This window comes from Pezoporus wallicus, unplaced genomic scaffold (assembly GCF_028554395.1).
Source record: "Pezoporus wallicus isolate ANWC-B61680 ecotype Strahan unplaced genomic scaffold, APGP_CSIRO_Pwel_v1 contig_6665, whole genome shotgun sequence".
Taxonomy (NCBI): domain Eukaryota; kingdom Metazoa; phylum Chordata; class Aves; order Psittaciformes; family Psittacidae; genus Pezoporus; species Pezoporus wallicus.
Genome location: NW_026636967.1, coordinates 19959 through 45266, shown reverse-complemented (window position 1 = coordinate 45266; position 25308 = coordinate 19959). Strand labels below are relative to the sequence as shown.

Below are 25308 nucleotides of genomic sequence, written 5' to 3'. Positions count from 1 at the left end.
GCTGCCCCAAGGAATGAGGCACACCAGACTTGGGAGCAAGATTCTGTTCATAGTGCAAGGATATTATATCCAACAGAAACATTAAGTATACGAGAAGCCTTTGCTTTGGGTCAAGCTTGTCAGCATCTGGTTAAGCAGAAGTTACCTATTGGACTAAGCATCCACAAACAAGCTATTAACCACAGATTATGTGTATTATTCAACCCCCTTCTACAAACAAGGCTTTGAAAAGACACCTAATGGAGTCCCAGTTTTCTGAGAACAAGATCAGAAATGCAGTACTCCCAACAGTCTTGGGTTTTACTGAAAAAGTTGCCATCACACCTCCTGATTTGATAACCAAGAAGGTAGAAATGCCAAAAATGTCCACAGGAGGCGCCTGAAACCTGGACAAGCATCAGCTGGACCAACATGCAAAGCCCAAGAGAACAGGTATTTGCACAAAACTTCCACAGGTTGCTTCACATATAGACCAGAGTAAGCAGGCAGCTGTGCACAGGGTACTGACTCTGCTGAGCTAACTTGGGAAGAACAGCAAAGCTAACAGGACTGTCTGAAAGCATAAGGAAGCATGAGGAGTTACTCGCTTTTTCCCACATGCCACAAAATCGACACACAGCCATTCAAACAATTGAGATGTTTGTTAATTGTTTTTATATTAGATAGTTAATGTTACACAGGTTTCTTGAGGTTTGGATCTCAGCTCTGACCAGAACACTGACTCTCCTGTGAACCCATGCTCCCTATCCAAGTTTTTCATGTCTTGCCTGGCTGTTCTAGTAAGATGATCAAACAGGCTGGGATTTAACTTCACAAGCAATATATGTATACTTGCCTTTGAAATGGTCAAAGATAATTCCAAGCGAGTCTGCAAAACTAATGGGTACATACACAGCTGCCAAAATCTACTTTTGATAAAACTTGATCTAGAAATCGTTTGATGACATTTTAAAGTTGGCCCTCAAGCCTCCATGCAAGGCCAGGGTGTAAGGAAAGGTCACATCCACTGCAGATGTGAAAACAAAATGAAGGGAACTAGAGGGAAACAAAAAAAGTGGTCCTGAAGACTAAAGCAAGATGCACCAAGCAGAGGGCAACACACAAGACAGAAAGGCTTACAGAATGAATTACTTACCTCATCAGACACTTTGAACCTCTTCAGCAATGCCACAACCTTCTGCTTGAAGTTCTGTTGCTGCAAGTCAAAGACACTTTTACATGAGTAAAGCATTAAGTGAACATTTTTCTCCTAGTCTGCAAAACACTCAGATGCATCTGACACTGGTGCTGCAGCTGCTGCTTCAAATCAAATAACTCCTGACATCACAAACCAAGTCTCTGCTGTTCTTATGTTGAAATTGGCTTTTCCACATCTACTACAAACTTTCTTTCCTGCACTACAACAAACCAGATCACACTCCACCAAGCAATATAGATCTCCTGGCTCTGACAGACAGCACACTACTCTTGGGTGGACAAAGGAGATAAATCATTTTACCTGCCAGATCTCCTCCTGCACTGACAAACCTAATACACACACTGTGAAGAAAAGATGAGATGTGCTGGTACAGATGTGGCATCCCTGTGTCAGGAGGAAAGGGAGTAGAAAATGGCTGGCACCAGGCCACTAAACCCAGTTTTGCATCAGCCCCACATGCTGGAGATTCAGTATCAGTTCAGAGGTCAGGGCTAGAAAGACATTATTCTTATTATGAGAAAGCTGCTTAAGAACCAAGTGCTCCCTTTTGTCTTGGCTGGTCACTGACTCCCGAAAACAACATTAAGGACACCAAGGATATGAACCAGCATGCTCCTGGTCTCAGAGAGGATCTTTTTATTGTCAGATTCAGGTCAAAATAGGGTTTATTTCAGAGATTATCAAAACATGGATTTCAGAAATAGCCTTATGGGAGGTAGAATGATCTCCAAACTTACTCCTAGGTCCAAAAAGAAACCTAAACTACCTTGGCAATTCTGAGTTACTGTCATCACAGACTTCAAGCACACTTGTATAAGCAAAAACCTGTGTTATGGCATGGTCAAGCATACGTCATTGCTTTGAACAAGGTATGAGCTTTACAGGCATACACATGCTTGCTTAGAGAGGCTGGATAGCTGCATGCGACTTGCCAAAGCCTTCAGTATCCAGCTACTTCTACTGCAACATCCCGTTCACTAAATCAGGTTCATCTGTCAAGCTCAAGCCCCTGACTGAGCTACTTAACTTCATTCTGAAATTTTCCCACTGGCCTCTTCCATGCACAGTACAAACAGAAGAGCTTTCCTTCACTTAAAGCTACTTTTGGGACTTACATGAGTGTGGATTCTGCACTGGCTTCTTCATGGGGGTGGAAATTCATTTCATACACTTACATGATTTTTGGAGCTTCTTAACCTTACAGCCAAAGGATACTCAAGACAGCACACAGACAGATCTTGGATGGCCCGACTCTCTGAACCTCCTGGTTTTGCCAGCTCTTCACATGCTGTGACCATGACCCCAGGCTCTCTGCTGGGCCAGCATGTCTAGTACTGCTGCCCCCATAAGCCACATGCACCGTGCATCCTGACCAAACCCCATCAGTGTTAGTAAAACTAATTTCCACCGACCCTGGTTATGGACGTCGTTCTTACTATCGATCTCCGCTGCTTCTTGGGCTTCCCCAGCTCGTACTCATCATCATCCAAATCCTGAACAGAAAGAGGATTCCTGCGTTACCTTTGTGATTTGGAGACACATGAACATTTATATGTTAAAACTGTTCCTTCTATGAAGATGAATCTGCTGCTTTGTCTTCCAGGCATTTAACATTTGCCTTAACTGCAGTTATGACAGCAAAGGGAAAAGGAAGTGAACCAGGTCCGCAGAGAGCCACGAATAACAGCTTAGAGAAGAAAAACAGACCTAGCTCTACATTCAAGGAACAAGGATAGTCACAGCCCCCCATTTCAGGGGGTACCTCTCTCAGTACCTTCCAAGAGGTGGAAGGCAGGTAATGCCAGAGTCTGAAGGCAAGTAAGACACAAATTTGAAAGCATCTCACATCTAGCCAGACTGTTCTTCATAAGGACCTATTTTATATAAGGCATTAAAGACTAAAGACCAACTCAGACCCCACTGGCCTTTTCAATACAGCTGGGGATCTGGTTGGGCTCTTCAAATCCTATCAGTATTACAGAATTGATCAACTGATGCCTTGACCATTAAGCTGAGAAAGACACAAAGGTGCTAATGTTTACTGTTTAGAGGGAGCTCAAGTCCAAACACACGAACAGATAAATAACAGCATGGTGGAAGAAATGGGTTACTGTGCAGGCATTTGCCACTGCAGCTAAACACTTGGTGACAGTCCTGCGCTGTCATGGTTTAGTTAAATAGGCTTTTAGTTTCAAGCATGCGTCAAGAGTGTACACACTACACTGAAGCCCTCACAGGAAGAAGCCATGCCCTAAACAGTACCTGGCCCTGTACAGCATCATCACTGGCCTCCTGCTCAGAAGAGAAGCTCTCGTACTCTTCCTCGGAATAGTTGTCTGAAAGGGAAGGAAAGACGGGAGAGATCCTGTGAAACTCCTTTAAGGCAAGCGTCTCATCTCAGAAGCAGAGAAGGCCAACTAACAGTCACAAATCAAGAAAGGACGCAGACAAGGAGATCCTTGTTGGTTTATCTTAGTTTATCTTAGTTTATCTTCTATCTGTGCTAGAACCAGTGAGATGGCACTGGAACAGGTTGCCCAAAGAAGTAGTAAATGCTCCATCCCTGGCAGTGCTCAAAGCCAGGCTGGACAGAGCCTTGGGCAACATGGACTAGGGTGAGGTTTCCCTGCCATGGCAGGGGGGTTGGAACTTCATGATCTTAAGGTCCTTTCCAACCTTAGCTATTCTATGATTCTACGGGAACCACCTGGAGGTAAGGAATAAGGAGAAACACATTTAATAGAAAGAAAGCAGAAGCATACAGATAAGGCTTCTTGAAACACCATCCCCTTCTATCCTGGAAAGAACCACCTGATAGACAGCAGCAAATAAAGAGGTTTCTCCACAAGGGAGATAACTTCTCCCTCTGACATGGGCATAACTGACTTAAAGGAGCAAGTGAGACATGCCAGGAGAGTCTAAATTCTTTATTGAAAGGAGACTTCAGGTGATCTGCCTGACTTCAGGCAACAACACACAAGCACCTGCATGCACTATCTTCAACAGGTCACTCTTCTAGCAGTGAGCAGAAGGCTAGTACCACAAGCAGAAACCAAATGACTTTCCTAAATGGTGCACAACACCATGGATTTACATTCATCAAACCAGGCCATAAGTCCACAGCATAACATGTTGCAGGTTTGCAGGTCTCACCTAAGTTAATGAGATTTACTGTAAAATACTCAAAGGAAAAAGAAGTTGGAAGAGTATCTTAAATGCAAATATCCTGAATACAACACCTTTAGCTAGGTGAGAAGCTACAGGTTCTCAGCACACCCACCAGTAATGCTGGAAGAGTACTGGTGAGAACACAGCTAACCCTTGCTGGATGGCTCAGGCCTGGTGGGATGCAGGAGAAACTTTGACAATTCAATTTCCCACTCCTGTCACACCCTCTGGTGACATAGCAACAGGTTAAAACCATGTTAATTTTGTTTGTTCAAAACCTTTTAATTTTCTTTGCATTAATCAGTTATAGACAAGCAACTTGTACAAAACAGTTATTTGGCCCTGAAAGCATCTAAGCCCAGGTGGGGTTTAACTCCAGCTAGTTCAGGAAAACAGTGGTCTTCAGAGCATGTGGTTGTACTCTCACCTGTAGACTTGATTTTCTGGCTGGCCTGCATTGTGCTGTCTTCATGGTCAATTGGCTGACTTGACAAGGAGAAGATCCAGATTTCTGCTACCTTCACTGCAGCCTCTTTGATGTTGCTGAAAAGGCTCAGAACTTGGCCACCTTCTGTTGGGTGCTGCATGACCTGGGACAGGAATGAAGTGGTACAAATTGGCCTTTAAATGTATTTAAACTTGCATATTTTGCACAATATGAGAGATTTACATTAATAGAGTTACTCCGCATTTTCAAGTACAGAAGCAAGTCAACACCCTGCAACTGCAGGAGCCACTTGCAAGCAATATTCAATGCTAGTTGAGATTTTGACTACTAGTGGAAGCAATGGAAGGAAGCAAAAAGCATTCTGAGCTTGACAGTTGATTAGCTCATGCTTGAAGCACAATACTCAATACCTCATTACTATGTATTTGCTTTCATGGCACAGTACTGATTTGAATTATTAAGTTACCAACCTCATGAACACCTAATGAAGGAACTTCATTTTGTGTTAAAGCCCATCAGAACAGCCATTAAAGGCAAAAATTAATGGCGAGATACAGAAGCAAAGTGCCTCCTAAAGCAAAAAACCCTGCTCCAGGGAGCTGGCACCTGAATCTCAGAGGAGCTGGCCACCCCAGGATAATGAAGGAGTGGGTCATGAAAAACAAGACAAATGGTTGAGGTAGAGGGACATCTCAGTGTGGGTTTCTCCTCCATTTGACACTTACATGGTTCTTCCCAGAACCTAAGATTTATGTCCTTCTCTTGCTTCACTGGAGTTCAAAAGTGCACCCCCATGCCTGTACCTCAGCTTTATAACATACGCCAGGCTGCTTTGTCAACTCCTTGTGTGGCTTTAAAAAGACCTGAGCTGCTGAGGAACAAATACCTCCCTGCTCTTAAACTCTGCTCAGACTCACAACTCCAATTCATTGCTTTGTTTCAACAGCTAAGAGACTCTACTTTTAAGAAATGTATCAGTGTTGTTGGGGGTCATCATACCATAAACTGCAAAGGAGGCTTGTAAAATTTGTTTTCCTCAAGTCTTCAATTTCAGAAATAGCCCAGATGAGCTGGAGAGTAACTATGCCCTAACACAGTGCACCTTTGAAAATTTCTGACTGTCTAACCTCAATCAGCTGACATTGCAAAAAGACCTAAGAAAAACTACATGCAGCAGCAGTAGCAAGTGCCCAACAGGTTCACTGATGGGTCTAATTAATGGAGCCACATGTTTTCTGCCTTACAGCAGTATTTAATTTCTGGTCTTAAACAAACCAAACATGGTACACAAAAAATGTCAGCTACAACACAGCTACACATCGAAATTTGGCCGCTTCAAATGGGGAATTCACCATCTACTGCAAGTCTAAGGGAAACTGAACTCACACACAAGGAGTGGCCTTAATAATTAATTATTTAGTGTAGTAAAAAGTCATCACAGCATAACACTAGTTTATTTTGGTTGGAAATGATTTTTTCATCGGACTGCATTCTGTGAACAATACTGGTGTTAACCTGAACTTGCTATTGCTAAGTCCATTTCTAAATACTCAGAAACAGAAACAGCAGAGATTAAACAGGGCATGAAATAATGAAGCATTGAGCTAAGCCATTCAGAAAGCCTTAGTGAATAATTTATCCATACTTGATTCCAGCATTAATTTTCAGATGCAAATCTGAAAATTTTATCATTTACCTCTCATGAACAGAATTCCACCCAAATTATCAAGTCATGAAATAAGAACTGCAAAGTGTGTTTCAAGCAAAATGAAAGTACTTTATCCTTAACTTTCATACAGTAGCACAGAGAAGCACAGCAAACCTTGCTTTAACTTTAGCATTTCTTAGGGTTGGAAGGCTTGCCTGAGTGACTGTGTCTGTCTTGTTCTGCACTTAAGATCTGGAGCCTGTAACTCTAAAAAAAAAACAAAACCCCAACATACAACAACAAAATCTTCACAAGGTGAAAAGCTAGTCTTGTGAAAGCTTTAGCTCTCAATATCCTATCCAGAAAATGTCCAATATTATCACGCAGTGGTAAAATCTGTTTAAAATATTGTCCACTGAATACTGATTGCAGTTGTTAAAACAGCTATATGAAATCCCATGACGTACTACTCAATGAGGAAAGTCACAACACTGGGTCTAAAGAGAAGAGAAAACATCTACCTTTGTAAAAAGAGATTGTGCCAAATTCTGCTCACCTCAGCCATGTTGATAGACCCCACAGCCAGAGTCTTGTAGCCTAAAATGGTTCGGTTCTTGTATCGCTTCCGCCGCTGCAGCATGATCTGAAGCTTGTTGCCTTCTCTCTTCAAGAAGTGAGGGTACTGCAGTTGGGAACAAAATGGAAAACTTTATTATGTCTCTTGATGTTATCTCTCAAGCTGCCTACTCCACAAGTAAACTCCATTTCTAGGGATTAGCCACAGGGCTTTTAGAAGTGCCTACAGCTAACTGACACTCAGCGGACAATCTTTCATTATCCCAAGGAAGCCTTCATCTCTGCCCAAACAGCTCAGGTCTGGGCTTTCATTTCCCCAGCCAAGCACAATGAAAACACAACCCAGCGGCACAGAGGAGATGTTCAGTTTGGGAAAGGCTGAGCCCAATCCCTGTTTCAGAGAGAAAAGCAGTCTCCAGGAGACACTTCCTGCAACAGCTGAATGGAGGCTGCCCAGAACTGGAGCCCCAGAGGTGCCACCTGGTGCACAGGATGCCCTTGCACAATCAACAGGCTGCATGCAGTAGCATGGACCCCCATACTCTTGGTAGGACACTGCCTTCCCTCCAAGCACAAGGCCACTGCTCAGTATTGAGCCCTCTACTGCACACATTAAGAACCTATTGCACTCTGAATGGAAAGCAAAGAGAAGCAAAGCTATGGAGAGGCCAAGGATTTGCTGATGCCTCTTTTGTTAAAGCATGGAGACCTACATGATCATGCAATGATTCTTTCCAGCCACAAAGCTCTTGCAACTATCAGCATCTTCCAACATTAACACAAACTTCTAATTCTCAAAGTGGTTCTACTTTAAGTAATTACATCAAGAACCCTCCTGCCAGGCTACATAGCGAAGACATAAATCCTTCCAATACATGTTCCATACAAGAAAATACATTTGGTTGTATATATCTCCAAAAAACTCCCCAAAACTCTACTTGACTGTGAAGTCAAGCAGAGACTTTTAGGAAAGTGTGGGGTTAACCACGTTATCTCAGCTTGCCATGCTCATCTGCACAGTGTATTAATGCAGTCAGGTCCTGCTTTCTGACAGGGCACTTGCCAGAGCACTGGCCATCTCCAGGGCCCAGCTCAGCTGCTGGGGGAAGAAGCCATGCCATGGAAGAGCAATCCTCAAGAGACGATTACAGCAGCCATCTGATCAGTCTCATCCCCAGAGGTGAATGGGACACGTGCTCCAAATATACAAAATACACAGCACTAAGTAACCTACAAACAGGAGAATCTAATTCCAAGGATCTCAACCAGGCCATTCCCAAGTGAAGCATGCTCCTCTCGCAGGCAAGTCCTACATATTTTTTTCTCCTTGAGACATTAAGAAAATAACTTACTGCCAATCAAAACATGTGATAAATACAAATGCTGAGTGCCACCAGAAACCCAGAGATAGAATTTAGAGTCCAGAGCAAGTCTGGCTGCTATGCAGAGGGCTGGAAGCTGTGGCCACACAAGCAAGCAGAATGCTAATTAACTGACTGCTCTGCAAGAGCAGGTCTACTGTGCACTGCAAGAGGCAGTGGCCCTGCAGAAGAGAGGAACAGGAGCCCACATAATTAAAAGACAACCTCAAAACACACCGGCAACCAAAAATGGAGCGTGTGACTTTACAGGCGTGCAACATCCCCAAACAAGGAGGGAAGAAAGTTATTACGGGGAAGGGACAAGAGGAGCTCAAAAGCCAAAGCCAACTTTTGCATTCAAATCTACGATCTCCTTGCCTCTGGGGCTCTTTCACATCTTGGAAGGGCAGCAGGGGAGAGGGACTCCCTGCTCTCAGCTCAAAGCGCTTGGGCCACGCCAAGGCTGCTTAAGTATGAGCCTGCAGCTAAGGTCCAAAGTCACACTTGGTCGCAGGCCAGCTTGACTTTCAGGGATTAAACTGGATGGCTCAAGTCCACACATGTGCAAGTTTCTGTTTTTCAAAGGTGTGCTGCTTGGCCACCTCTGATGAGCACAGAGTCTCAGGCCACTCAGTTCCTTTGTTAAAAAGCAAAACCCTCTAGAAGAAATGCCAGGCCGTTTTCATAGCAGAGACAAGCTATTTTAAACACCAGCCATGACTTAGCAACTCTACAGAAGGGTTTCAAAGACAACATTTCAGTAACTGTCAGTCATGGCAGAGATTGGAGAGGAAAACAGTTTGACTCAAAACATTTGAAACCAAGGCTTTTAGAGGAAGCACCAAGTGCCCTAAAGCACCTCATAGGGGTGGCAAAGAAGGGACCATCACGCACATCAGAGTAATGAGAATCAGGGCAAGACATTCTTTCTGAAGCCCCAGTGATGTAATCCCTTCCATCTGGAAAAAGTTATTAGATTAAAACACAGGAATTAAGTGCTCCAGAAAGCTAGGATGTTGTGCTTGGAATAATCTGGGGAATTTCACTTGATCCTGTGAAACTCACAGAGGGTCCAGAGAAGCAGGCATTCCAGCAGTAAGGGTGATGCTAGCTCACCTGCCAGAAAGGCTACCACTAGTCTAGCTCTTGCTCTAGCAGGCAAGGTGAAACAGGATCACTTAACATCACTAACTCCAGTCTTACCCCAGCTGTGTAACAGCAACAGAAAACTCCTCCCTTCTGCTTGAGCAGAGGCCTGCCAGACAAAATGGGCTGCTCACTATTATGCCAGCCAGCACTGTCACCTCTCCAGCTTAGCTCTAACAAGAAAATGCTCTGTGCAAAGGACAAGAATTTCACCCAGGAAAAGCAGCTTAGAAGGTGGTGACTGTGGAGATACAAGGGGCTGCAAATCCAGACAGCTAGCATAAAGTAAGGCTTACGGTTTGAAGAGCTGACAATGCAGTATGGAGATACTAGCTGCTGCAAGACACCAAGACCTTGTTCTGTGACATCCACATGCTTTTACTTTGTGGCCCATCACCACTCCCAAATATATCCAAGGGACTAAATTCAGACCACAATCTGTTTTAAACTGCAGTTGTTAGCTAGAAGTAGTTTCCAGCCATCATCCAATTAAGAAACAATAAAAGTTGTCATAAAAATCCTGCTGTGCCATTTCAGGAAGGCTTCCCAGGCCTTACTGTATCCAAGACCACCAATCTTTCCTGCAGTCAGAGACCAGCATCACATCCCTTCATTATGCCTATTCACCTACTCTGAAGGCTCAGTGTCATGGACATCGCTCTCCCATATTATTCTGGCTCAATTCCCAGCCCCTCCAGGGAAAATCAAGTTAAAGGCAGTGTTCTGCATCCTACTGCAGCACTGCTCTGAATTTCAGGAAAAAAAAAAAAAGCCAAATTAAAACAACCAAACATATTCCCAATTAATTCCAAAAAGATCAGCAGAAACACTTGCTCCTTAATGATACAGGACTGGCAAAGGGAGACCTGGCTCATCCTGCAGCTCTGCTCCCAACCATAGAAAGCTGCAGCCCCAGGAGCCAAGCATACATATTCCTGGCACGTGGCTTTTTTATTCCTGTTCACAAAGGAGAGGATGCAATATTGCAGTTAACACAGTCTGTGGGCTGCATCAGAACAGAACCCGAAGCATCAGCCATACGTGTATCTACGTGGGCAGCTGCAGGGTTATCATCCACCTGCAATGAAATCTTAGCTGCTTCGAGTCTGCACAGGTCTGAGTAACCACTACACTGTCTCACCTGAGGCTTTCTCCTTACAAGGTCAAACTCTTCACTTCAATATAACCAATAGTCCCAAACCACAGACAATCCAGATACATTCTATGCATGCAGGGTCCTCCCTCTTGCTTGCAGCAAGCCAGCCTCTATTTACCTTATTTCCCTGCTGAAGAGGTAGCATGAGGGCAGCATGCTTTAAGAAAAAATGGAACCAATAAAATACAGTTGCTCCAATTCCCACCTATTTCTACGACTCTAAAAATCAGGAGTAACCATCTGCATACTGCTATTGCTTCCCCCAGATAGTGCTTCCTTTGGCAACTCCAAATCAGAAGTTCACCTGTCCCATTCCTACTACTGCTTTCCATCAGCTTGATACACCATGGCACCTCCCACGGCTGTCAGCCTCCAGTGCCTATTCATAAGGAAGTCAACTTACAGCAAAAAAGAGCTCATCCTGCTCTGCTCCAGTTCCTGTTACAGCTGTAACATGAAGAGGGCAGACTGCAGAGTCCTCATGTTCCTGGGCTCCAAACACAAGATGCACAACAAGGCATGCCCCCTAATACCGTGAACCAGCACCCTGCTCCAGGCCCTCAATGCTGAGAGGCAATTCAGACAAGTTTGTGTTGTTGCATTCAAGACATGCAAATTGCAGCTACTTGTCTGTTTCCCCTCAACAACTCAGGATTAGAGATCTCCTTCCACAATGCAAGGCTGGCTGGCACCAAGAACAATTCTAAGGGTTTATACAGCAGTTTTCCCAGTGGGCTTCCCTGTTCCCAGATCCTAGAGTCACCTAGCCTATTTGGGCTCCAGTTCCCCACAGCTGGCTGCCCACAGACAAGCCAAAAGAGTTCATCTAGCTCTTCAGAAATGGCTACAACTGCCTTAAGAACAAGCATCTCAGCAGCACTAGAAGGATCTTCACCTCAGACACACAATGCACTTCTGCTCACTGCAAAGCAGCAAGTCCAGCAAGCACACCTGCCCCAACGGCACATCCCACCTCACCTGCAGCGAGAAGGTCAGCGCAAGCTCCGTCTCCACATGTCCACTCGGGGGCAATACAATCTCGTGAGACCGCAGGATGCGCTTGGAGCCCTGTACAGAAACAAGAGTCCATTGGGTGAATTCCTCAGAAGCCAGCCCTTACATCCCACCCCAGCCCTAGTTACTGAAAACCAGGAAACGCTATCAGGGACTACCACAGAGCAAGCGAACGGATGGGTCTGACCTTGCACTTCTGTGAAATATTAATGAGATGAAAGGGAGATATTTGCCTACCAAAGATTTGGGCATATTTACTGTCCCTAACTGCAACAAAGCAGCTTTTGTTCTGCCAAACCCCAGCATTCAAAAGCTGTGAGTCAACCCCCATCCCTCAAGTTTAAGTCTCATAATTTTACTTCAGCCAATAGGTACAAGGCTCATCTCCTCCTGGGTTTGGAGGCTCCAGCATCATGCTTAAATCTCTGGTGCTAGCCATGACAGACTGTTCTATTCTTTCTGTGCACACACCCCTCCCCCTAGGGAAAGTGGAGATTTTTTACCAGTTTAAATAACTGTATTAGAGGTTATAAAAGAAAAAAATCCACTAAACAGTGGAATCTGGAGACCTGATCATATTATAGGGCAACTCCAAATCAATACAGTGTTTGGGCTGCTGTATACCACCTGAGCTACTGGGCAACTTCACATGTGAGCATTTCATTTCAGGGAATGTTTCAGGGAAAACCAGCAAGAAAGCAAGAGAGACTGCTGCCTAGCAAATTCTTCTGCACTGTTCTAACACAGTGGCAAGTTTCAGAGGTCCCTGGCTCAATGTTCTGCTGAGGCTGCAGATCTGGCTTTGTCCAGACAGGCTGATCCCAGAAAAACAGAACTGTAGCTCTCAAAAAAGGCAGCATCTGGGAAACCAAAGAATAAAAGGGTAAACACTTCCCCAGCTACCTCCAAAGGGAAATCTGGTCTGCCTATATCAGGCTCAAACAGCATCCTGAGATCAGAGAGAAGCAGAGACTTACTTAAATCTCTTCATCCCCAAATGCATCGCTCAGGCAGCCAGAGCGAGCGCTGGGATTTGCAGCAGTGCCTCAGCTGCTGTACAACACAGCACCAGCTTCTCTGTGGAATAGGTGAGGTGCCTAAGCTCTAGTGGATCAGAAGACAGACAGCAGAGCACAGAAAGAAACTGAAGGGCTCCCCCCAGGCAGAGCAGCACGCGTGCAGTAAAGCACAGCTAGCATCGCCGCTAGCAATAGCAACATCTGTTCCATTGGTGCAAAGCTCCTCATAGCAGCAATCTTGCTTTACTTGTTATGCAACTTGAAATCTAATGAAATACCAAATATAGCTGCTTTTAAAAGACTGCAGCAGATAAATAGAACAACAGCTCAGGAAAATTGGCAACAGTTGACAGTTCTTTGAACATCACTGCTCAGGAGGCTGGCATGGGAAATGCAGGTAAGATGTTCTCATTAGGTCTGTATTCAGTCACCCCCTCTAGAAGGACTCCGATGTCTGACACCTCTCTTGCAATTCCCCATACAAAGGCAGTGAGTCATCTGACAGAGATCATATATATATTTGATGATCCAGTATCACCAGGCTCAAACAATAGCCATGTCAGAAACCTGAGTGCTGCCAAATTAAGTGTCCCTGAAAGAGCTTGTCAGCATTATCATCATAACCTGCAAGCTACGAAGGACTTTCATTAACAGGGCTTCAAATTTGCCTGTATCCGAGACAGCTGCAGTGCTGCTTACCCACCATTAAATAGCGTATCACAAAGAAATATGGGTGAACAAGGGACACCCAAGGTGAGGCACTCTCTAGGACAGTCATTCCAGCCACTGTTACCTCCAAGTCAACTGGACAGACACAGGAAGAGCACAATAAGGATGCAAGCTGCAGCCTGGGACTTGGCAGATGAACACCCCAAACAGGGAAAGTCCTGCCTTCCAGTTCTTCGAAGGTATGCCCTGGTATAAAGAGGACTGCAGAATTGCAAAGGTACCAGCATCTGAATTACTGTAGCAAGGCAGATCACAACATGTACCCAAAACAGACAAAGTCCCATGTGTTAAAACCCCCTATGGACTTGCAAGTCGAGGACAAGCTTTCAACCATAAGCGTAAGCAGTCAGCAGTAACCTGGACAGGAAAAGGTTTTGCTCTAGTAAACGCTACTGAATTTTCCAACTCAAATCTGACATGTTCTGGATGTAGATCATTCACTGACAAGCCTCAGGCCCTTACAGTGACGCATCCAGCATCTTAGAGTACAACCGTAAGGAAAGATTTCAGCCCTGATAAGCAGTATCTGACAGCCTGGAAACCCACAGCTGTGCTGCTTCTAGGATTCCCATGAATCCAGGTGCGTGAAACAATTCCCTGCCTTTCTGCTCCCTGCTGTGGCTGTGTAAAGTCCCTCCAACAGAGGGACACATTTTTACCCCAGCTGGACCGCTCAAGGAGATGAGAAATGCCAGTTAAATCCTCAGCTGCATGTTCTTGCACTATAGACCCACCATGATTTCACCTTCCAAGCTAGATTTTGTGTGCTTTGACACAACCAGCTTTCTGCAGGGATCTTCTTGGTTTTGTTTTGCTTTTTTTTTAAATTTGAAAAGCAGCTGCTTTTCAGTATGATTAATGGTATTTTTCTACTTAGAGGTCTGCTAGGCTTTTACTCATTAAGTACTTCAGCATGTGCAGTGTTGGGGGCATGTGAGCTGAACTGATGTTGTGATACCAACTGTAGAACCGAGTCTCCTTCCTTCCTAGCCTGCCTCTAGGCAATGTGACCTACATGTAGGCACCTAATTAAATGGCACAAATGTATGCTGTAAAGTGGGTTATTTACCTAGGATGACAGCTGCATTTTATAGAAACAAATTAAAATGTACAGGCACCCTACAAGTTCACTGACAAGCACTTGGCTACAAAATGACTTGGACTCAATAGCAGAGCTGCCCATCAGCAGAGAAAGGCCCACACTCCAGGACCCTCAAACCAGGACCAAGTTATCAAGATGTCCAGCCCTAAAGTGAGCTGAAGCATGTTAAATAGAGAACCAGGCTTGGAATTTAGTGACAGCTCATGAAGAAGAGGTGACAGCATACGATCTGTAAAGAGCATTTTTACAAACAGATAAGCTCATGCTGAGCCTTCAGTGAACAATACTCTTTGCTTACAACAGCGAAATACAGTATGAATACGGGAGTACGGATGAGAAGAGACTCTCCACACAACTAGAATGCCCTGATGTACTTGCGAAGAAGCCTTGCAGCTGCAATGGACCCTCACATGGAGGTGAAGCTCAGTTTAGGCATCTGCCAGTACTTTTAGCCACACACATTTAATTCTTAGAACTGAGCAGCAATTACCTGCATTTTGACAGCAATGACCCCAGAAATAAGCTCCTTATCCAATTCCTTTAAGACTACCAGTTTCTTTAATGTCAAGCTGCACAACCTGCAAACAGGAACAGAAGAGAAACAGTTACAATCATGCCTGAGAAAGGAAAAACTCTGAACAGCTTTTACACACAGCAGTATCCCAGTTTGAGGGTGAACAGGCTCTGGACACAAGCCATACACTGATAGAGACATAAAGACAGCAGAAATATGTGAGGCCGTCTCTGGCTTTTCAGGATGAATTTCGCCAACCTTTCACAAACACAAGGAGGTGGACAGGAGGTACACCTCTCTGATACAACCCATGGCCACATAAGAGCACCTCACAGTGACAGCAGAGACTTGGATCAGCCACAGCTGGGAACTCTTGCTCTGAGTCAGACCAAAAGCTTTACGGTCAGAGGAATTAAATTCTGGGAATATAAAAGCACTGGGTCAGTCTGATTTTAAACTTATCTACAAAGCTTTCCTAGGTTGTTGGCTTTTTCAGTTTCAGACTCCTGGCTCTCAAAAGATCTCATTCCCATCTCGTCTCGTCAACCCACACATTCTCCTCCTCACCCCCAGACAAAAGTGCTAGCAAGTGGCTCAGGCATGCCTAATGGGAAAGGAAAAAAAGAAAAGAAAAAGAAAGAGGGAAAGAACCCAAGCAGTGGCCTCTGGCCCTCAGGTTCACATGCCACACATACGCAAGTAAATCACATTCTTTACCCTGGCAATGCTACACTGTTCTGGTTAAAGCTGTTTGCACTTCTGCCTTCCAGCACAGGGAGCTTGGGAGGGCATAAAGTTTGGACTAGGCGCAGCTGAGTTAAGGCTCTGAGGCAATGGGACTACGGTACTGTCACTGTCATAATCCCACAGAAGTTGCCACCAGCTGGTGTAATTAAGAAGGCATGCCTAGAAACAAACTTAAGGAAAGATAATCCTGAAGCAACACCAGCTCAGCTTGAGGCAAGCAGAGGCCAGAGGAAGTTGCCAGCTTGGCTCTAATGACTAGACATCATCTGTCATGCTGGCCAGGAGCCAGCACTGCCTTTGTGTCAGGTCCCCATCCCATGGCATGGGCATCTTTGGCCTCTGCCATAGGATGTTAGCATGCCTCAGTGTGGCTTCTTGGAAACACACTGCAGTTTTCTCCAAGATAAAGTGTAACATCAGGGCTGTTCATGAAGGGGTCCGCAGTAGATCGGAAGAGGAGCCAACTGTGGATTTTGGTATACGCCCAGGCAGCGGAAGCACAAGTGCAATTGACTGAAGCTTACACTTAAACTACAGGACCCTACACTGGCGCCAGGAGCCCAACAAGTCACCACAGCAAGCGTGACTTGCACCTCCACCACCCTCTCCATTACAGAGGGAAGCTGAAATGTTGCTTTGTTGCAATGCCTGAAGGTAACCACAATCAGTCTGGATGAAAAACTGCAGGAGACACACAGCTAAAGGCTCTTCCTGACAGGAGCAGCGACAGATGTTGAAGCAAATGCTGCCTGCCTCATCCAGAAACATCAGTGGCTCTGCCCAAACTCTGCCCTCTCGCACAGGGCTATTAACCAGGAATAGCAGGTCAGCTTTTACAGTCTTCATACAAGCAACTCCCCAAGCCTACCCTTGCCAGCCTCTCCTCCACTCCAGCCCATACCATCTGCTCTCCCTGCTCACTTGCAAAGCACTGGTTCTTGCTATCAACCCCCCAAATAACCAAGAGATCCAAAGGCTCTTTCCATTGCAGAGTTTTGCATCAGGAGATACGCAGCCAGAGATGCTACAAGGAAGCTGGAAAACCTGGGTGTGCCTGGGCCTCCGTTCCCTCAGTCACACCACCAGCAGCTGTGCACGGTGTCATCGAGAGAAACATGCTACAGAGCACAGCCTGGGGGTGCTGGGTGCCAGAGGAAGGTCAGCAGAAGCAGGCAGGACAGTCTGGGAAGCCAAGCATGCTTTCACCCACAGCCACAGCCTCCCCTGAGCGAAGCAGGCACCTGCAGAAGCAACAGAGCATGGGCCAGTGCGTTCAACTGCAAACATGTCCCTGTGAACTGGAAATCAAGTGAAGCTGCATCCCCTCAACCTGGAATGCAGAAGAGGCTGACAGCTTTTCCCTCTGCATCCTGAACAAAACAGCAAGCACAGATGCATGTGGCTGCTGCCATGAAGCAGCCACAGGATCTAGAGGAAAGAGGCTGTGATGCCATTTGTTTTCTTTGTAACACTGTAGCTGGAGGACAATTGCGCTTGGCTTGCCAAAACCCACACTGCTTGGCTGGTCAGGTGCTGAGAGCAGAGGTAGGACAACACACTGGCATTGTCTTGGCAGACAGGCCAGCAACAGTGGCCTTTTCTCCCCAGCCCTGAGCTCGAGGATGAAAAAGGTACGGGAAGAAACAATGGTTTTCTCAGCACACACAGCCGAGCACAAGGAGGGCGTTCTGTTCTCTGCCAGGCATTCCTTCAATTCATCATTTATGAGCTTTGATCAAGCCCTGTGGAGCACTTGCTGCTTGGGGAAAAAAAATAAAAAAATAAAAAAATTAAAAGCCTTCTTTACAGTGATCAGAAAAACAAAAGCAGTTAAAGAAAGACATGGAACGCATCTGCTTTCTTTATTCCACATTGCTCGGCTGCTGGTACTAAAAGGCACTTCACACTCAACAATGAATGTTTATATTCTCCAGTGGGGGTGGGGAAAAGGAATAAAAATCAGTTTAAACCCCACCAAATCACTCTTACCCTCAGCACACTTATTGTTCTGGGTCTTCAGTCTAAGTTTGTAGCTTACAAATCAAAGCAACCTTCAGGATATGTGGCAGAACAGGGCCATACCTTACTCAAATAATCATTAAAAGGCATCTTCTAAGCGCGTCACTGCATCCAGAGCCATGGTGCCCCTGCCACCAGCACAAGGATCCTGAACTGCTTGAACCCACAGGTACAGCAAGGATTTGTCTGCCATACCTGCCTCTGATAACAGCAGCACTTCCTTCCATATATTTATCTCTTGCCTAGGTTTTGCTGTAGCTCCATCAATTCTCAGGGATCAGGAAGGGGCCTTGTCTCACAAAATACTTCTATCCATGAGCCTGCTAAGATTAAACATTGGTAAGAAAAACAGGACAGACACAGGAGGATCTGGAAAGATCTGAAAAGAGAACATGGCTGCATTTGGAAGTATCTAACGCTTATATGCAGGATCTCCATGAACACAGGGAAAATAACCTTAGCACACACATACAGAAGGGGAATTGAGGAAGCCTCAAGTCTGGAGCTGAAAGAGCCTGAAGTATTTTAAGCAGTCTAAAAGAAGCCTGGGACTGCAATACAGGAGGTGCAGACAAACCCTTTCTTTGCATGTTTGTTTCAGCAGCGACCCACGGCTGCAGACAGGGAGGGACTTAAGCCAGCAGAAGTGCTAAATTAGAGGAAGCAGTGTTAAATAAGAGCAACAGAAATCTGAGAGCCACAATTTCTACCCGTTCTGAAGGTTCATAGTAGATCTCCCTGCTAGGGGCACAGCTGGGTCCCACACAGCAGCAGGCAGTGCCTACTGCAGAACTTGTGTCCCCTCCACTCACTCATACCCCTTCCTATGGTGAGGAGGCACAAGGTACTGGCCTGACCCCGTTCTCAGGTTAACAAATCATGTGACAGCTTAATGCATTCTACAAGAATAAAACTCTTCATCTTTCTACATCACTGCTGCAAGAACAGTTTTAAAGAGGAAACCTCGACTTGACCCAATGGTTTCAACTCGCCCTGCTAATGCAAGTTGTGGTGAATAGCTTCATCACAAGCTCTCTGCCAAAAGAGAGAATTATCTGCAAAGAAGAAAGCATTTTCGTAACCAAGATCCAGAGAACGTGCCCAGAGCAACCAAATAAAGTGCTGCACTCTTTACTCATTGGATGTTGTGCTCTTGCATCCCTCTGAGTAGGAAGATCAGGAAAATAAGCCCCCTCCAAGAAAGAGTCTGGCTCACCGAATTAAATGTTTCTGTCTCCACAGGGAGCACAGTAATTGCACTGAGACCTTGCTCACGCAGAGACAGTCACATCAACAGGAACGAAAAATTAAAAATTAAAGAACTGTGTTTTAATTAAGCCCCACAGAAGTTGAGAATAACAACAGATAATAACAGATGCATCCACAGCTAGAGGGGACTCCACGTGCAAGACAAGAGCTGGGGCAGGAAGACTCTGCACCTCACTACACAGACACCTTTTGGCCAGGTTAAAAGCTGTGAAGAGATTGTTCCTAGAGAAAATGTTTCATGCCAGGAGCACTCTCCTCTGAGGTTTGTAAACATCAGTCAGCTGATGGCTATAAGGAAGGAACTGATTTCTGTTTTGTCACTGGACAGTTTTCCCTCACCCAAATTACTGCAGCATTTCAGGACAGCTAGCAGGCTCCTACCCTAATGCTTTCAACATCAACTTTGAGTGTTTTGCTCTAAGCTGACACCTCACACCCAAGTCAGTCCCAAAATAATTCGTGAGCCACTTAAAGAAGTGAAGGGAGAAACCTGCCTGCATACATGCTTGCCCAGACAAACAGAGCCATTCTGCACATAGCTACAGGGTGTCTGTGCAGAAGAGGCATTTTTCAGAGACAGCTGCTTAAGTAAGGTATGAATGCATGCAGCACACAACTAACCAACTGTGCAAGCAGTTCCTTATGCCTACTTCATACATGCCCAGGAAGAACAGAACACAATGATGTACTCTGCTGCACTTACATGATAAAGGCAAGCCTCTGTGCTGGCCTAGGAGAGTTAGCTCGGGGAGAAAAGCTGTCCTCTAATGTCTCTGAACCATCAGAGCAGGGCCTCCCCACAAGGGTAGCAACGATAGAATCTGCAGGAAGAGTGCTTCTTCACTTTCCAAAGCTTATAAGCTAATTCCCTCAAAATGGTCCCATCCTCAGGTAAACTCCAAGGCAGGAAGAAACTAAATGAGGAGGCAAAGGTGAAGCACCCCAATTTCTATCAATACCAGAAACATACTGACTCACAAAGAAACATAATAGTCCTGTACTAATCTCTGCTTTCTTCTTCTTCCTTCACACTTACCAACAAGTTAAATGGCAACCTTCAGATAGCCATTCTGGCTACAGATCCATTCGTGTAAGCTTTAAGAATCCAGGGAACAATTGCAGAACAAGTGTTTTAATTCTTCTTGTTCTATAGGGTCTCAAAATAAAAATCCTCCCAGGTTTAATACAGAGAATTAGGCTTCTAAGATTCTACAGACTAAGACCCATAGAAATGCTGAAGCAAGCAGGCCTTGTTCAGACACATAAGAGGATTGCAAGTTATTTTACACAACAGGCTCTATCCAGGACCTCACGAGGACACATATGCAGAGCCAGACACTAACCTTTTACAGCTGAAATACCATCCTGCTCACTTCAAATATATTACAAATACCCCTCCTCCAAACTGAGCATGCAAAAGCAGTGGGGATTTCAAAATTTTGCAGACCTACATAATTTTTAGAAGATCCTAGAATTCTGCATGGGCATATCTGCAATTTGAGGAACAGCATGCAGTTAATACGACCAAGGATTAAAGCACTTCCGAGCTTAGATACACCAGTCCAACATGGAATATGCTAAGAGATGTCTTCCTTCACTGGGACAAGGCATTGCTGGCTGGCTCTAGAGGACTCACCCAAGGCAGGAAAGGATCAGGATCCCTGCAAGCCAAATAACTTTGGCTCACAAAACATAAGAGTTTACATATTCCATTGGCACTTCTCATTTCATAGCAGTTCAGTAGTCTAGAAAGGAAAGGGCACTACTGAGGCACAGCAATGCTGGTGAAACTCACAAGGGTTAAAGCTAAACCTTCACAGCTCCACATACTCTTCAGGTAGTCAAGTAAAAATTCTGTGCAAGCTGGCAGTTGTGTCACATCATGCTCTGACTACCTGGCTGAGACCCGATGTATTCCAAGTCACACTGGTAGGAAATCAGCCCGTCTGTCACCAACTGCTCACCTCCAGGTACATGCTCTGAACTGTGCTACCAAGAAACAGCAGCTTTCTGTCCCCTTAAGGGGCTGTTTCAGTGAAAACAAAAGCAGCTCTCTTCACAGGTCTGTTGGCCTCAGTCAGGATCTCAGTTCCTGCACACATTGCTATACATTTAGCTTCTCACAAAAAAAAACAACCAACCACCAACAAAACCCAACATACCATGAAACAGATCAGTTCTGTTTCTCAAATAGGCAATGGAGTACAAAGGAGCTAGGCAAAATCACCTATGTTTTCACACCATGCTGCCTGAAAAGCCAAGCACAGGAACAGGTCTAGTTAAGTACACCTCTCTTGGCTTGTCCCGTTCAAAGCCAGCATCAAGAACACAAGGACTGCACTGCATCCTGATACCAAAAAGAGCATCAATGAAAGAACCTATGGTACTGGTGGATTAGGTTTGATCAATGTTTTTAAAGTTCTGAGGCATTAGGAAGGTGGTTTATTAGCTTTAAAGACTAAAGTCAGCAAATAATGAAAAGCCGATTGATGGTTAAGGCTCCTTTGACATGGTTAAGGCTCCTATCAGCATTAGAAGTTCTACATTACAGATGACACAAACACATCTGATATTTATTGTATTAATTTAGTAGTAGCTGGAGTTAACCAGAGGCACCACAACCAAGGATGGAGATAGACCAGGCATAGTCACATCCATCTGATCAAAGTCCAGTGGTAGGGTCTAACAAGCTGGCATGAAACACCCTTGCACTGCAGTACAGCCTCCCTCACTCAGAGAGCCACACGGCACTGAAATTCCAGTCTCCTGTTTGAGCACCTAATGAGAGCAGTCAAAGAGGCACACGTCAGAGAGGAGAAACCTTAGGATGTGGGCTGGTCAAGCCATTTTTGTAGCTACAGCTTCATTTCTCAGCTAGCCAGCAACAAAATAAAGGCACAACCCACTAAACTTATATGAGACAGCCAGCATGGAGAGCAGCTCCCACCAAATGCCTTTCAGATTGGCAAAGAAGCATATACACAAACCCTGAGGCACAGCATCCCTAAACACCAGCAGCAGCACCAGGTTGGGAGCAGTAATATCTCCACAGCAACTAGGGATGTCACAGCCTACATGTGATCAGCTCCTCTGTGACCATGCAACAAATGAAACCAGCTCCTCCAACAGCCCGCTTGCTCCTCCTCACTCCCCTTCAGAGCGGACTCATGGCAAATCCTCCTTCACTTTGTGAAGAACGATATTCTCTGAACAACTACTTCCCTAGCAGCTGCCCTGCCCCATCCCAAGTGTGTATGCGCTTGGCAGTGAGAAGTCAGTGTGCATCTTGGTGCTGGCAGGTTCAGAGGGAGGTCCTGACCTGGCCAGTCTGGGTTGGTGTTTAGTATTTTCTTTTTGATAGTAGGAAGGCACAGGTCTCCAAGCACTCCTGCACTCACTGCTTTCAGAACGCTAGCTGCTGTGCAGCACATATTGGCCCTAAGGCCCGCCAATCATTAGAGGCCTGGACTCAGCCTCTAATCTATCCTGAGCTTCCCCTGTGTCTGTAAATCAGTCAAAGGCACCCACCTAGAAGAGGGAAAAAAACCCTATGCCAACAGCAGCCTCAACTTCAGGCTCATGTCAGAAGAGCTTGTAAAGAAGACCTCAGCTCTGCTCAGGTTACCCGTCACTGTGATATCCTCATCATAAGAAATCAGGACTAGGAAGCCTCCAGCTAAGAAAGCAGTAAAGGACAAACAGACGGCTCCTTGGTGTACCTAAATCTGAGCTTGCTTTCAGGACATGAACAATTTGCCATCTCTGCCTTTTCCTCTACACTTTGAACAGCTTCCACGACACCTTCTGATGCAGCGGCAAGCTCAACAGCTGCCACTCCAGACACCATATAGGCTTACACCATGAGTTGCATTAAATTGCTTCTCACTCAGCCATCTCCAAACACTTCCCAGTTCACAACCAAGTCAGACACGTGGTCCTCCTAGTCAAAGCCAAGATCCTGATGGCATGTAATTCTTAAGACTTGGTGGTTGTCTGAAAGACAACCACCTGACACCACTCTGAATAAAGAGACTTTGAGAACTGTTGTAGATGAGTTCTTTTGAAAGGAATTTTGGGGGTGGGCTTGTGTGATTGTTTTTAAGTTTGCTTTTCCCTTGCTGACCCATTTAGACTCAAGGCAGCAAAGACAGGGCAGGTGTTCCTGCATTCATAACAATCTGCCATTCTGTAACATTGATTTAAACCAGCCGCAGCGAGTGCCAGATGAACAGGGTTTTGTTCATGAAGTTTGCAATATGGCCCAAATAAACAAGATGGGAGAACCATACAAGCATACTTTAGACCCCCATATGGCTGCTTGCTTTTTTACTGAGAATTCAGCATGTCCAGTAAGAGTAAAGGCAGAGCAGTCAGCAGCAGCAAAAAGCATTTGTGAACTTTAGTGATACATTTGGTATTAGCCAGCACAGCAATCAAATATACAAAGCATCTTGCTGGCAGACTTGCTTTTCAGACTAGAAGAACACTTCATAGATCCCAGTGCCGTTCTCACCGCTGCAAGTCAGTCAAACCCTGCCATTCTAGCCTCTTTCCAGACTGGTATACGTACCCCAAAATCTCACAGAGCCAACGGTCTATGCTCTTCCTTTAACTGCCCCATGTTCAATGCCAGCTCCCTCTTCCCCTGACTGCAGAGGTGAATGGGATGACAGTCAAAGAAATATCAGAATTCATTACATAAGTTAGAAACATTGGGTTTTTTGCACAATTCTCATCATGCGTCAAACACAGAACTATTTATCACCTCAAAGTACATTTCCAGCATGCAGAGGATCCAAAAATACAACACTAGCAATCTCAGCTACAGGGAAGGAGCAGCAAAGGAAAAGTTGCAAGTCCAAACCTCTATGTACTCAACAGTAAGTCAGAAGAGAGGTTAGGAGAACCATCAGCTCCATAAAGAGCGATTTCGGCATCTGTATCACACACCCTGCGTAATGCTTGCAGCACCTCAGCTGTTTGGCACACAGCACTGAGCTCCTCTGAGCCCCCACAGCACCAGCTCATCTCTGCACAGGTACTTCCAACAGAGAACTGCAACAGTGACAAACGGTTTGCTCTCTGGCCACAGCTCAAAGGATGTTTCCAAATCAAGCACATTAAAACAGTTATAAAAGGAAGGTTCTTCTTTCCCAGAAGCATTTATTTAGATTTGAATGGTGCCAGTTTTTACAAGGCAACAACACACAGCTGACAAAGCAGCCTCCATCAGTGCTAAATATAATTCACAAAGAACTTCAGATCCTGCCACTACATCTGGGGAACTCTATTCAGCATTAAACATGTTGGAAACACTGGCTTAACACCCCTCAAACTGGAACAAAACATAGAGGGTAAACCAGCTGGAACATACTATCCCTTGCAGATGCATCTCCCCAGAAAGGAAGGGGCAAACTGGGAGGAACTTTGCAGTATTAACAGTAGTCAAAAAAGGCCTGAAAATGCAAACGCACTCAGCACTCCTTGCAAGTAAATGCCTCTTTATGTCTTTGGCTAAAGCTCCATTGTGCTGCAACACCTAGCCCTTGCATTTCTCCCATCAAATATTCTGGGCAGAGCTTGCTTATTTGCACGCTGTCTGCTGGAGTGTTCCTAAGAGCACAGAGAAAGAAACAAATCATGAAAGAACACGAATAAGGGACTAGTGAGATTCTAAAAAACAACTCGTTAATCACATTACCCAGGTTGATGAAAGCATGAGAGGACTGCAGAGAAACTACCACCACTACTGCAAGGGACAGAACTTCAGCACTAGCCAGAAGCAATATTTCAACCTCCAAAACCAGCCAAACTGGACTGAAAAGGCTTACAGAGAATGCAGTGCCTGCTGTCAAGCCTAACACAAGCCACCCATCAAAGGCCTTGAAAACTACAGAATCCATCAGGAGTGCACTAATGAACAGAAACTGGGATCTCTTATCTTCGAGGCTGACTCGTGGAGGTTACTTTACTGTGAAGCAGCAGCAGATTTTGCATTGACAAGGACTGCATGAAACATCTACCCCCACTCTGAGGAGGTGCCTGAACAGCAAGGAACCTGCACCACCAGGCTGTCCTCAGGGCCTGGGGAATAGCCAGGAGATGCATTTCCAGACTTTGCAACAGGGCTGCATAAGACTGCTGATCCCCTCTCAGTAAGAGTAGCTTCCCTTAGGGAAACTCCCAGTCTCCAG

The 25308-nt window shown here is 45.2% G+C and overlaps 1 protein-coding gene across 15 annotated transcripts in view; it reads right to left on the bottom strand.

Annotated features, from left to right (window-relative positions):
• PACS2 (phosphofurin acidic cluster sorting protein 2) overlaps positions 1-25308 on the bottom strand; it is a 78667-nt gene that overhangs the window by 33407 nt on the left and 19952 nt on the right. For 10 of the 15 annotated variants that reach the window (XM_057402379.1, XM_057402385.1, XM_057402389.1 and 7 more), the window contains exons 2-8: positions 15056-15143; positions 11680-11769; positions 7019-7144; positions 4794-4956; positions 3461-3534; positions 2611-2691; positions 1136-1195 (exon numbers count right to left, since the gene is read on the bottom strand). In XM_057402379.1, coding sequence (XP_057258362.1) covers positions 1136-1195; positions 2611-2691; positions 3461-3534; positions 4794-4956; positions 7019-7144; positions 11680-11769; positions 15056-15143 — 682 coding nt within the window. The remainder of the gene's footprint in view (positions 1-1135; positions 1196-2610; positions 2692-3460; positions 3535-4793; positions 4957-7018; positions 7145-11679; positions 11770-15055; positions 15144-25308) is intronic. The other 5 variants (XM_057402383.1, XM_057402384.1, XM_057402395.1 and 2 more) reach the window with 3 other exon arrangements.